This window comes from Zonotrichia leucophrys, chromosome 1 (genome assembly GCF_028769735.1).
Source record: "Zonotrichia leucophrys gambelii isolate GWCS_2022_RI chromosome 1, RI_Zleu_2.0, whole genome shotgun sequence".
In the NCBI taxonomy this organism is placed as follows: Eukaryota; Metazoa; Chordata; class Aves; order Passeriformes; family Passerellidae; genus Zonotrichia; species Zonotrichia leucophrys.
Window position 1 is genome coordinate 76768454 of NC_088169.1, and position 14801 is coordinate 76783254.

The following is a 14801-nucleotide window of genomic DNA, read 5'->3' on the forward strand; positions in this document are numbered from 1 at the left end:
TAATATCAAAATAAGTTCACTGTCACCCACCCCTTTTCTAGATAATTTTAATCTGTTCAATTATACAATACTGTCCTGCAAACCAGTCTGTGGTAGTGCAGCTTTGAATGGAATGTACTGTAATGCAGGGACAGAACTGAGCAATGAGGTGCAAGAAGTTCATAAATGTATTTTGCCAGAAAAACCAATATATCTTTTATATATTATTTGCTCAGAGACTCTATTATATTTCCTTAATATTTTTCAATCCTTGCTCTTTACCAGTAAGAGATAAAAATGTTAGGGAACTTGCTTGGGATATTTGGGAAGTCCTAGAAGGTATTTTGCCCAAATGGGGAAAAAATTAAGCACTGCTGACTTGTGTTCACTCTCAACACCACCACATCTCACTTACCATTATTAGATATTTTTCTCTAGATACTAAATTGCATCAGTTTGTCTTTATTATATTTATTATATTTATCTGTGCTTCAGATACTGTTTCTGAAAAGGTTGCATTTTCGCACTATCTAGACTGCAGAAAAGCAGAGCAATTGAAATGTATATATTCTGAAACACATTAAATTGTAGTCTTATAAATTTTACTTGAAAGTTATAAATTTCACATAAGTCCTAAAAGCAATAGTTGAGGCATTTTTTTCATGTATGCATGTACACTGAAGTCTGTTTGAAGAGCATCTGTGTATGGATGGTATTAATAGTGAGTATTTAATGCCAGGTTTTTTCATAGGGTAGCAAAGATAACTTGATGGACACCAGGTTGAACATGAGCCTGTGCAGCAAAGAAGGCCAGTGGTACCCTGGGCTACATTGGGCAGAGCACTGGCAGCAGGTGGTCCAAAGAGGCCTCCCATAGATAATCACGTTTTACTGACAGGAATTCTCATCTTTTTTCCAGCCAGAATAAACTGGGATCCGTCTGATCCTCAGATCATTTCTGAAGGGCTGTATGCGATTGCAGTGGTGTTGAGTTTCTCACGGATAGCCTACATCTTACCAGCTAATGAAAGCTTTGGGCCACTGCAGATATCACTTGGCAGAACCGTGAAAGACATCTTCAAGTTTATGGTGATATTTATCATGGTGTTTGTGGCTTTCATGATAGGCATGTTTAATCTCTATTCCTACTATCTGGGGGCAAAACAAAATGAAGCGTTCACAACGTAAGTACAACTGATTAAATTGTAACCTTTATTTTATTAACAATAACTCAGTAAAATACTAAATGATCTTTGCAATGCTACTGTATTTTTGGATGTGGGGAAATGAGATCTCTTTATCAAAGCAAGAGAAAATAAGTCTTCAAAGAGATGGAGATAAATAGGAAAAAGTACCTCAGAGGTTTGGACTTACATTTATTTATAAACTAATCAGGAGGAAATACATTTATTTAAATTAACTAACCTGAAAAAAAAAAAAAATCACTATTTTCACACCATGACTTTACCTTGGAATTGTGGAATAGTAAAAACTCAGCTGGAAGATTATGGTCCATAAGACTAATTTTTTTGAAAATTGCTGATTTGCCATCAGATATCCTGTCTTCTTCATAGTTTATATAGTTTAGTTTCATGTTAATATTTATCATATTAACAGTGAAATGATTCTCAGTAAGTGAACTAATGATGCAATTTAAATAAAGTATTTACAAGTTAATTATTTTTAAAATTTATTTTCATATTAACAGCAAGCTTGTAGTATGTAGATTAAAGTAGTTAACAAATGAATCATTGTAATATTCTTTCGAGAATGGATATATGATTCCTAAAACTTGTTATTTTGTTAGTTATTAGGAACTATTAGTTATTTATTGTTAGTTAGTTAGGAATTATAGTTAGTTTTATTGTTAGTTCTGTTAGGAATTTTGTGTTACGAAACAGCCTGTACCCATGAAATTAGATAGTCTACTTTTGTCTACAGAGGTGGAGTTCAACATTATGGTAATGGAAATATTTGTACACTGTATAAAATTGATAACTGGCAATTTCTACAATAAGAATATACAGCTTTTCTTCAATAACATATGCATGTGTCCAATTTCTCCTTTTAGTGTTGAAGAAAGCTTCAAAACATTGTTCTGGGCTATATTTGGACTCTCAGAAGTGAAATCAGTTGTTATCAATTATAAACACAAATTTATTGAAAATATTGGTTATGTTCTCTATGGAGTCTATAATGTTACCATGGTCATCGTCTTACTGAACATGCTTATCGCAATGATCAACAGTTCATTCCAGGAAATTGAGGTAAAAAGTCCATTTATTATGAAATATCAACCTATTTACTGTTACAACTAATTGTCTCTGGCTCCTGGAAAATTTTCTTGTTGACATCAAGACAAGTGCCACATAAGCTTTTGGAAAAATTCAGAAGAAATTATTAATGCCACTGTTCATTTTTATTATAAAATACCTGTCAATTGCTTGGCTGCATGTGCTTGCAATAGTAAGAACCAGACTGGAATAAGAAACTACTGGTGAATTGTGTTATGTTCCTGAAGAGTATGGGCTACATGGTGTGACTTTGTGAATCTTTCATTTGCCTTATTTGTAATTACTTGCTGAAATCCAGCATGACCTTTTGCATTCCGTGGAAAACAGAAGGCTAAATCATTATCACTGTTTAGGAAGAAAGTAAGCAGATCTCCAGGAGCTGGGCCGTCCCAGACTTTCCTAGGGGTTGCTCTTGCCAAAGCATCAAACTTAGGTTTGACTCCACTTTGGTCCCACATTCTGGGCTCTGACTGGGGCCTGTAGCATTGTCAAGCTAGAGCAAGAGCAACACATTCTCTAGGGATGTTCACATTCTTCTGGATCAGGAGGCCACAGGGCAAATCTGTCAGCTTTGGAGCATTAAAAATACAGTGAGTGGACAAAACAGCCTCTAAAAACAGGTGCAGCAATATTGAGTCATGACCTTGAACTGATGTCAGTCCTTTCTGCTGAAAGGAAAACCCTCCTAAACTTTACTGGGGGAAATAAGGTGAGTGTTTTGGTGATCATAAAAGATAAACATAAGCCATGATGATGATAGTATATCTAGTTTAATCATGTATTTCAAAAAATTGAAGGAATTAGGTAAGAATCACCTCATCTTTTTTAAGTTCATGTTTAAAGTAATAGAGTCTACAGACTAGTAATGGAGTCTGTCATTGTGGTCCTGTATCACAAACTATTAGCACTTACTCTGGAATAAACAACATTTAAATTAAATCCATTCTGTTCTTCTGCAATTGCATTATTTTAAATGGATTAAGAAGAACAGTTCCATTCACTGAAATTTTGGTTTTCATAAATCTTGATCTGTTTGAGATTTACTTCAGCCAATTAACACTTAAAACACACATGAAGTTTAGCTAGAGCATCTTCAATAGTCAGAGTGGTATTAACCATGTCTTAACAGCTGTGTTTCTGTTTTACAGGATGATGCTGATGTAGAATGGAAATTTGCAAGGGCTAAACTTTGGTTTTCTTACTTTGAAGAAGGGAGAACTCTTCCAGTACCCTTCAACTTAGTGCCAAGCCCAAAATCTTTGCTGTATCTCCTAATCAGAATCAAAAAATGTATTTCGAAACCATTTTTGTGCCAAAAGAAAAGCTTTCAGGAAGATGCAGAGATGAATAAGGTAATTTTTTTCTTGTATATACTTGACTGCTAATTTTAGAAGATAAAGCAAATTTTAACTTTATTTTTATTATTGCCCTGCTTTATTAATGAATTTCTCAACATACTTAATTCATACTGAATCAGTCACTAACATGGGAGAGTAGAATAGAATAGAATAGAATAGAATAGAATAGAATAGAATAGAATAGAATAGAATAGAATAGAATAATTACAATCCCTGCTTTCAGGACTAATGACATCTCCTGCTTTTCTCTTATCTGCAAGTCACTTTATCTCAGAATACCATCTAGATGGTCAGACAGATTTTACTTTTCATAAATACACACCTGCTTTTTCCAGTCACCATCTGTTCTTGCATACGCTCCAAGAAGTTTCATTTTTCATTGCGTTATTTTGCCAGTTACTGAAGGGAAGCTGAGTGGCCCAGGGTTGCTCGAATCATAATTTTGACCTTTTTTGAAGATGAATCTGACATTTGCTGTTCTCCAGCCTTTGGGGACCTCTCCCAATACCCGTGGTCTTTCAGAGATGATAGCATATTTACAAGGGGTGCATCTGCTCTGGATTTGCCTGTTTCAAGTTCTTCCTGTCTCCTCGAATTCCTTCACTGAGCACAGAGGTCTGAGAAACTGTTGATGAAACCTGAGGCAAAAAAGGCATCAAGTCCCTCATTCTTACCTTCATCCAGCTGTCACTTAAATCCCTTTCCCCACTGCCAACAGGCCTGCATTTTCCTTGTGCTGCCTTATGTTGCTGTTGTAGCAGTATTTCTTACTGCTCATGCAAATGTCAGCTTAAGGCAACCTTTGTCTTTCCTAATGCCACCCTCACATGCATGGGCAATCTCCAAAGTCCCCGCTTGGCACGCTGTCTCTGCTTCCACTGAAAATGCCCTTTGCTTTTATTGTAAAATATTTTGTTACCTGTTTTACTTACACAGCTTCAGTAAAAAGCACTAGAGTTGATGCACTGGATTTGCTTAGTTTGTAGCAGGTGTATTTTTCCTGCACTGTCTTGGTATAGATCATTTCAATTGCTTGAGAAAAACATGGAATGTTAGGTGGCATTGGAAATGTAAAGCCTGGCACTATTCTAGCACTATTGTAACATTTTAGGGAAGAGTTATCCAAGGCAGCTGACCAGATGTAGTAAGTAGAAAGTAGCATATGCTAACATACAGAAAAAAAAAAAAAAGAAAGAATTTGTCCTGGTGGGAAAACAGAATTTTTTCAATGGAATTTTAAGTATGGAAGAATCTTTGTTAAAATGGGCTGTGGTATGAGCAGAGGCCTGTTCAAGGTTAAGAGTTCTTGAATTTGTTGTCAAGAGGCATTAGTCCTTAGTCTGGGGACCAGTAAAGAATTTGCATGCATCTGTCTGTTCTCTGTCACCAGTGTGACCAGCACATTTTTCACACTTATTAGTTGAAGAGTAAAAAAGGAAAAAGTGCTCACAATCCTAGAAAGAAAAAATGAACTTTTAGGGAAAAATCCTGTGCCTCTGGGTAAGTTTATACAGTTTATGAAAACAAATGTAGATATTGTATTACAAACACTGTTACCTAAGTCAAAATTGCTATTAAGTTGAAATGTCTCATCTCTATTACCAGTAATTTTTCTAGTGTTTCACAGATCTCACTTCATTTTGTTTGGAAAATCTAATCCTAATGTATTTAAGACCTAACAGAAATGGCACATGCATTTGCTCAGGTTTTTAGTGAATCTGACATTTGCAAAACTTTTCTTCAAAGCTGCATGATGCAACCCGATTTGAAAACCTCTGTGAGTGATAAAGTCATCACTAAAATATTGCGCATTTGAGGAGATGCATATAAACTTAAAATTGAGTGGTGGTGGAAAAAAACAAATGGTTCTTTTCTAATTCGCTTACTCTGTGAATTTGAAAAGCACATAAGTAGGTTCTAAGCTTGTGTTAATGACTTTTTAGCATGAAATTTATGTTCCCATAAAACAGGTATTCTTAAACGTCCCATTTATACAGACTAAGGAAAGATGTATTTTTATCATTCCATTCAAACCTAGCAATTCATGTTTTCTAGCATGTTTCTGGAAAGATGCATAGTGTAATACTAACCAGTTCTACATAAAACAGTTGCAGATTTGTCAGCTTTTACAGCAGTCCCTCTGAAAGAGAGCTGTAGGGATGCAAACATTGTTTATCCGATTTTTTTTTTAGGTCTTCAAATATTAATGCTTTTACACTCAGTTCAGATTTTAGTATAACTAATCCTAAATGAAATGTGCATACTCTGCTGCCAAAGCAGCTATAAAAATGCAAATCAAATTTTAAAAATCGAAATTTTACATTGAAAAACATAAAGTGTCTGAGTTGTATTTATTAATTTCTCAGGTTTTGCAGCAGATAGTGGCAGATTATTGCATTTTCACTTACCTTTTGGGCTTCTACATGTTGAATTTATCTGAATCTATTGCCATCCTGTGCACTTCCAAGAAGTAGCTAAAGTGGTTTTGTGTTACCTTTTGATCCACTGTTGGCGATTCATTATTGTTGAGGCTGTCATGGCATCTTCTCAAGGGCACTCTCAGGCTTTTGGGATTTTGACTTTTGCTTCCCTTAGTGCTGAGTGGGTTGATGCTGCTATGACTGCTGAGCAAGGAGCTACCTGTGCAGGTATATTTATAGTATAAATAAAATGAGCTGTGGAAAGATAAAGAAAGATTTGGCAAGACCAGACCCAAGACTTGAGGGCTGTGTTTGTGCTAGTATAACTTGGGTGGCTTATCTGGGTATTGAGGCCAGTTCAGGAATAGCTTGCCCCTATTCAGGTAGTTTTCCTCACACAGTAGGAAACCTCTTGTCCCCAAGCCATTCCAGTTTCCAGACTGTGCCTAGGAAGACAGAAGGTTGCTCTGGTGTGAGTCCTACCTGGGAGGACAGTGAAAGTCTGCTGGTGGAAGACATTGCACTGCAGTGCCCAGCAATGTTAACACACGCTGGGGTTCACTGATCCAGACCCAGCCTGCGGGTTGTTCTGCTGCAGAGCCTGCATCTTCTCTCTGCAAAAGCTGCTGCAGCTTCAGAGTGAGTGGGAGGACAAGAATTAGGGTGGGAAGGAAGGAAATTCTACTCCTAGCTCCAGCTCTGCCCTGATCATTGCTAGCAGAAAACGAAGCCAGATGCTGTCAGTGCTAAACAGCAAGCAATTTACATAGCTGTGTTCAAAGTATAGTACACCAGAAATTAATTTCCTGACACGTATCTAAATGTAATACTGAAGCTGTTGATTAAAATCCATAGATTCCTTTTTTCATTCTAGAATTGGCATTTTAAATATCCAGTGAGAAACTCAAACCAATAAAAAGAAAAAAAGAAATTAAGGAAAAGGAGAGGTTTTTTTAAAAAAACCTACTTTGACTACTGTTCTAAATTTTAAAATTGCCTTGAGATTGAGAAAATTTATTGCTCAAGTGTCACAGAACTTGTTCATCTTCCTGAGCTAAAAATCAGCAGTGAGAGATAATATATTTAAATTTTGTTCATTAAACATGGCCCTTCAGAAAAGTAGTAAGGGACAGCTATTTATTGAAGTAGCTTTAAGCCCTCACTCAAACAAGAAAAATATGTTACCTTTAACTTTCCTAGTGTAAAACAGTATTTCTGAAATTTTCATGAGTGACGTCTGCTTATAGGAGCACAAACTGAGTCACTTTCTGGGAACCCTCCTTTTTGATCCAAGAAAGTACAATTTTTTGGAATTGCAAGTTGACAGCAGCTTCTGATTTAAGACATTAATAAAGTGCTGAAGAAACCAGCTATAACAATTTCATTACTATTCTGATTGAATTGAATTTTAAGTAATACAAGAGAATAATGAAATGAGAGGCAAGTGTAAAGATGAAGATGTTTTCAAAGAACAATGATCCATATATCCTGCATTTCATATTTCACCCCCCACTCTAGAAGAAGAGTTATTTTGGTTGGGATTTATATCATTGTTTTATTTAATTTACATCATTTCCTCTCTTGTTACTCTTCAATAAATAAATAAAAAAGTTATCTTCAATAAATGGTAACTTAAAAATAAGGATTCTAGGTCAGTCACCAATGTGACAGGTTGAGTGCACTCTAGTACTAATTTTGGAGAAAGAAAAAAGCCATAGGCAGGAAGCTTAAAGAGAGTCTAAAGAGAGCTTAAAGAGAGTTAAAAAATGTTAAATGTGATGATGAAATCTTGGCAGTCTCTGCCACCAAGTGGTCATTCAGCAATTTACAGTGGATCTTGTGTCCTGTTGCTGGTACACATAAGATCTTAAGTGTCACACTTCTGATTTACCTGCCAACTTTCAAGGTGGCTAATTAAAAGTAAATTATTATCCTAAAAACTGTGCTGGAGGGTGAAGGTATTACATTACAGTGTGCCTGGTTTTACAAGTTTGCAGTGTCATAACTCGTGTCATCACATATTACCAATTTTGCTATTTCAAGTGAAAATCAAATTGTAATTGAGCAGTAGATTAACTTTTGAGGTGAAACAATGTAACGTAAGTTTGAAATTGGTAACCAGCATGACACTTTGCTTTTAAAATATGTAATAAAATACATAGTAAATACCCAAGGCAACTTGGGAAGCGTGATCTTACACTTTTTCAAAAACTGGTGCATGAGAAGTCCAGGAGCTGAAATACCGGGAGCATTGTTTTTCTCTTTTAACCCAGTATTGTAGATGAGGCCCAAGAAAGTATAATTAGTTCTAAAATCCTGAAAAACATAGCGATTTTGTAGTGATTGTGTAAACTCAGTAGTCATTATTTTTTATTATAAATCAGATACCTAGTTTAAGTTAAAACATTTTGATAAGATTATACTTTTTAAGATATATTCAAAATATCTGAAGTAGCTTTATTCAAGCATGAAAAAATAGTAACTTGCCCTTTTTATACATGCCTGTCCACATGTAGATTAATATATAAGAGAAATATTAATTGTTTTATATGTTTTATATTATTTATCTTTTATCATTACTTTTGCTTAGTCAACTAAACATTGACTAAATAGATAAATAATGTTTTTTTTTAAAAGTATGGACAAATATATTTGTGAATCTTTCTGAAGAACCAAAAATTCCCAAATTCAGTGTACACTTTATATTGATTGCTAATGAATATATTTTACCAATAGATTTAATCAATTTTTGTATCAAATTTAATCAATTTTTGTATCAAAATACAAGCCTGATCTAATAGAAGGTGTCCCTGCCAATGGCAGGGGCATTGCACTACCTGTTTTTAGATGTCTCTTCCAACACAAACCATTCTGTGATTCTGTGGAATGCGGAACAAAATCTAATAGTATTTAAATTATTCTCGGTGTACAGCTCTGTAAGCAGCAAATCCCGCCCCATTTTTGTCAACAAATTGTATCCCAGCATATCCCACAGATATTTAACAGGCTTCAAAGTGCCCCAGTCTGCTTATCAGTAGATGCTTGATATATTAGGGCACAACATAGAGAGGTTCAATGGAAGTACAAAACATCCCATGGGATTTGAGACACTGCTCTGATGGTCCCATCCTTTGAAAGAGTAAAAATTTGGTTGGACCATGTATAATTTCAGGGAACTGAATTTTTAGTGGCAGTCCCACTTATTCCTCATCCAGATCCACTAGGACTTATATTTCTTGCACTGCTATTTGTTGAACTGGCCTCGCTTTTTATCTGAAGCAATACCATTTGGTTTTGCTTTAGTTTCTGTTCACTGTTACTGCAGCCCAGTCGTTCAGCTTGAGTCCCAGTTCACCATTTTGTGATGCCTTATGTTTTCTGTCATAGGATAAATACATGAAATATGCATATTGATCTTCTATTTATTTTGTACTATAAATAATGTTTCTGTTTCAGCTTGATCAAAGGAAGCAATCGAGTATAAGAAGCTCAGATGAAATTCACTTGAACAGTTTAAACAATCCTCCAAGACAATACCAGGTAAAAAACAGTTTATTTTTAAATAAAATCAAGAAGTAGTAGAACTGGCAGACTGATGGCATGAGGACAGTTTTGAATTTGTGCTAAGTAACATGAGTCAAGGATAAATCCACAGACCTTGTATATTTCAGAAATAAATGAAATGATTTAGGTATTTGCAGTACAATTTGAGGATGTTTTTCACTCCTCTTTGTTTCTTAAATGGCACCCTTAGAGTGCAATTTATTTACAATAGAAAATGTTATTTATATTAGAAAAATGTTCTTAATTTTAGAGTTGAGTCCTCAACTGCACATTGTGAACTGAGAAATCCAAAAATAAACCCCAAGTCTTTCCATTCCATTTGCTGAAGCAGATCAGCTTATTGTGGCACATCTCTACATACAAATGCCTCAAGCACTGCGAGTATCTGTCAGCCTTTTTCCTATCAATGCAGTCTGGTTTTCCTTTGCCTCCTAAACAACTGCAGTGAGCCTTTGTGCAGTTAAGTATAAAGAGACCCAGCACAGTCCTCATAAATCTCAGCTATTCTGGTCCAGAGACTGCTTCTTTCCTTCTTGTAATACTGCAAAGTGGGTGGAAGGGAAGAAACAAGAGCTGCCTGGGTAATATAAAAAGACAATCTGAATGAAAAAAGGTACAGAAAATGAGTATACTTTATTGATGACAAGAGAGATTTTCCCTTGGGCAGGCTAGCTCCGCTCCACTTTTATGTTATGCAGTGTCTACAGGAGTCTGTTCCAAAACTCCCTCACTTTTTCACAGCCAATTTCATTATGATGCAGGGGTAGATACTAAGATTAAAAATCTATGCCATAAACATGTAGTGTGGCTTTGTATTTGAAAGATTCTTGGATCATTATAATAAACAGTACAGCTGCTGACCTTGCAGGCGTGACCACGGTGATGGCCTGGGACCACTAATCTGCCATGACTCACCTCAAAACCAGCTCTATTATTGTGGAGACAAAAGTAGAAATATAAATCTATGAATGTTTTCTATCTTAAACTGGAAAAGAAAAAGTATTATGTTGTCATGGACTACACCCTATGAAAATATTAAACCCAAAGGCAGAAATACATATCCTAAAACGTACTTGGATACCTTGTTCTTTTTTAAGTAATTTGAACTGTTGGGAGAATCAGGGCCAGAATTCATTTTTTTCTGGAAAGGTAAAATTTACAATAAATTTGCTGGCCTAGATTCCCCTTATTATTAGCAGAGAGGTTGGTCATTCTCATGATATAAGCTATTTCATCAGTTTTAGTTGTCTCAGATGAGCTGTGATCTCAGGTTTGCTCATTTTATCCATAGAAGGAAATAATACATATATTTACCTTAGAAAGTATCTGTCTTTGGTTAGATGAGTCCCAGCTGAGACACTTAAATGACTTAGAATTTTGGATCCCATTTTCTCTAAGCAAGCCCTACACTGGGAAAACAGATCTTAGCAAATATATCAAAATAGGTTCAAATAAACTAACAACTAAAGGATTTAGCAACTAGCAATGCTAAGCAGGGTCATTATCATCTTTGGGTAGCAATAAAGGCCAGATGGCTTCATCTACTTGGAGATCAAAGATGCAACTGTATTAGTAGCTCTTACAGCCTCCAGTAGTAGGTTAAAGCTTATGAATTACAGCATTCATAAGATTATGTTTAGTTCTCTAACTTTCAAATATATATATATATATATGCAGAATCATGAAGGTTATATATCACCTGTAGATGAAAGCAGAGATATTTACATTAAGTTTCTTTAACTTGTCCAGTTCTACACTGAAGTATCAGAATGCAATAGAAGGTAACAGAGGTGTCATAATTTAACCTATGTGTCAACTAAGTACCACACAGTTGCTTACTCACTGCCCCCACACTGCGCCTTCCAAGTTCATGGGATGAGGAGAATCATAAAAGGTAAAACCTTTGAGTTCAGATAATGATACTTCACTAATTTAAATAAAGAAAAAAAAAGTAGTAGTAATGGTAGTAATGAGAAGACATAAAGGAGCAGTGATCACCCCTCAAGGCCCAGCCCCCCCCAGTTTCTATGCTGAGCATGATGCTCTACAGTATGAAATATTCCTCTGGCCAGCTTGGTTCAGCTGTCCCAACTATTCTCCCTGCCAGCTTCCTGTGCCCCTGCTCAGCAACAGAGCATGAGGCATTGAAGAGTCCTTGCCTTTGGGTAAGCACTGCTCAGCAACAACCAAAAGACCAGTGTGTTATCAACACTACTCTCATACTAAACCCAAACTCACACTGTACAAGCTACTGAAAGGAATATGAACTCTGTCCCAGCTGAAATCAGGACAAGAGCTCTTACTTTGAAATGTCATAACAATACTAGTCCAACTAAGAAAACTCCCCTTTCCTTTCTTTGTTTCTTCTCTGCAGAAAATAATGAAGCGTCTTATTAAAAGATACGTGTTGAAAGCTCAGATCGATAAGGAAAGTGATGAAGTCAATGAAGGTATGTTGATGAATTGTGTGTTTCATCAGAGAATCAAACTGATTATATATTTCCAAAATACTTAATCCACTTCACATCTTTACAAGTGCAAGAGGTAAAATTAACATGCTGTTGAAGAGATGGGATTTATGTCTCTCCTCTCCCATCAGAAACTGTCACTGATCTGACAAGTGTTAAAATGTGTTGCTACATTTAGAAATAATAGAATCATAGAATAGTTTGGTTTGGAAGGGCCCTTCAAGATCATATGGTTCTTTAAAGATCTGGTGGTCTGGGCAGTGATGGGTTAATGATTGGATTCAGTGATTTTAGAGGTCTTTTCCAACCTAAATGATTCTGTGACTATGATTCTGTGATCTCTCTTGCAGCAGAACAGCATTCTCCATCAAATAGATCATGTGAGTTTTGTGAACTCATGGTCTCTCACACTTTTGCCTTTAGATTTGTTTGATTCCTGAACTGCATCTTCATGTTCCTATCCCCAAGACACCATTCCACTGAGGTTAGCTCAGCTGGTCAGAGCATGGTGCTAATAACAACAAGATTTTGGATTTAATCCCCACTTGGACCATTCACTTAAAGCTGGGCTCAATGGTCATTGTGGGTCCCTTCCAATTCAGAATATCCTATGATTCACCAATGGGCAGCAGAATATCTACTTCTTCTGTTTCAACAAAGAAATACAGGAAAAAACCATAATTTTGAGATATTTGGGTATGCTGTTTTTTTCTTTTGTTAATATTGTGATCCTTTAAAATCCTTTACAGGTGAATTGAAGGAAATTAAACAGGACATCTCAAGTCTCCGGTATGAACTCCTTGAGGAAAAATCTCAGAATTCTGAAGATCTGGCAGAACTTATAAGGAAACTTGGGGAAAAACTGTCACTTGACTCTAAGGAAGAAGAAAGCAAGAGATAACCAAAATAAGATATGCAACAGAATGTTAACAATTCACTTAAAGCCATATTTCTGTTTTCCTCAAGTCTAGCTCACATTTCTAAAAAAGATTCAGAAATTAAATTATTCCAATTCTGTTGAAAGAACACAGTGGCAAATCCTCTAGGTCTACAGTAGGGAGACCATACCACTTCAGTAAAGATATTTATTCTTTACCTGCTAAAGAATAGTTGATCTGAGATAATTTAAGTACTCAATTTACTGTCTAGAATTCCAGTGCAATGTTGATGAGCTCAGAAAGATTAAAAGCATAGATCGAAACTTTTCCTATATTAACTGTTTGTTTTTTGCAACTTTCCCTTTGTAACCATTCTTACATGTATTTTAGTGAAGCAAAAGAGAAAAGTCCGGGCTTTTATATATATATATATATATATATATATATATATATATATATATATATATATATATATATATTTAATTTTTCCAGCATTCCCAACTTGCAAGAAAAGGAAAAAAAGCTAACTCTCTTTCTTAAGAATATGTAGGATATGAAAATAAACCTATGAATGTTTCCATGTAGAGGTAAATACCAGGACACTCAGAGCACTGTGTTGTATTTTCCCCTACTGATCCTTGTCAGCACTGGGCTATCCTTTGAGATACCTAGGTTCCAATGACAGTTAGTGCATTAAGAAAGAAATATTTTTCACCAAGTTTATTGAAAAGCTATTTCTGAGCCTGGAAGGCTAGAAGAAAACCTTCTTTAACCCAAAATAATTAACCCTCGATGTTCCAATCTGTTTCGGAATTACCAAGTTCTCCAGCTTTTATGTCTTGAACTGAACCTCCCAAACTGCAGGTTAGGGGTTTGAATGCAACATTTTTATTTGAGGTGGAAGATACCAAAGTGCTAGGTCCAAACCTCTCTTTGAATTCTGGGAATGTCATGCATGGGGGACCATCTTTCTCTATGTTAAACCTGTTTAAATGATTAAATTTTCTGCAGACATAGATAGCAAACAAAACAATCTTGTTGCAAAAAATAATGAAATCTTTTCTTCTCTGGATTTGCATCTCTCGTCCTTTTTTCCACTGGTGACAGCTCAGCTCTTGTGCTGTATTCTTTAGGACTCTTTTAATGAAGAATCTTTACTCCACGTGGTAAAGAAAGCTCCAACATTTTCACCCTGCCCATTGCAATAGTTAAAAGTCTCTTTCTGTTAAACTGCAGATGAGCTATCCCATGCTCTGTCTGGCTGTTTGTTGTGTAACAATGTCCATGCAGGACAGTCAGATGGTTTCTGTCTTTCCAGATAGAAACAGCATAAATTCCATTCCATAATTTTTCCCTTGGTTCATATAGTAATTTGTGTTTCTCTGTTTGGACAGTCACTAATTCTGGAGGTGTTATAAACATATATTACATTGGGCATCTCTGCTTCTCTTTAAGCTTTTTTTTGAGATTAGTGAAAGGGCTGAGAAAAATTATAACATGGCATCCAGGTGTATAACACACCTGTAAAAGACTTTTATGAAACAGGACTTGAAAAGGCTTGTCAGTAATTGCTTTAAAATTAACTTTGTGAAATTTATTTACTGTGGAATGTATTAGAATGTTTCTGCCTTTCCCTTTCAGGCTGCAGATTATTTTTTTGGGTCTAGATTAGTTTCCAGCTGGATTTTTATTGATAGTTCTTTTTTAAAAAATATTGATGGAATCACTGTGTATTTTCAGGGAAAAAAGACATATTAGAATGGGTTTTGAAATCACTTGGAGACAGGTGGAGGTAGGGGACTGAGATCAGCTTGCCCTGTGAGTGTTTGTCACGCTTTGG

The 14801-nt window shown here is 35.7% G+C and overlaps 1 protein-coding gene across 1 annotated transcript in view; it reads left to right on the forward strand.

Moving 5' to 3' along the window:
- The window catches only part of TRPC6 (transient receptor potential cation channel subfamily C member 6), a 76089-nt gene extending 62685 nt beyond the window's left edge, over positions 1-13404 (forward strand). Inside the window, exons 7-12 of the mRNA XM_064718558.1 lie at positions 899-1163; positions 2051-2246; positions 3422-3625; positions 9508-9591; positions 11990-12065; positions 12833-13404. Coding sequence (XP_064574628.1) covers positions 899-1163; positions 2051-2246; positions 3422-3625; positions 9508-9591; positions 11990-12065; positions 12833-12984 — 977 coding nt within the window. The 3' untranslated portion in view covers positions 12985-13404. The remainder of the gene's footprint in view (positions 1-898; positions 1164-2050; positions 2247-3421; positions 3626-9507; positions 9592-11989; positions 12066-12832) is intronic.
- The last annotated feature ends 1397 nt before the right edge of the window (positions 13405-14801 follow it).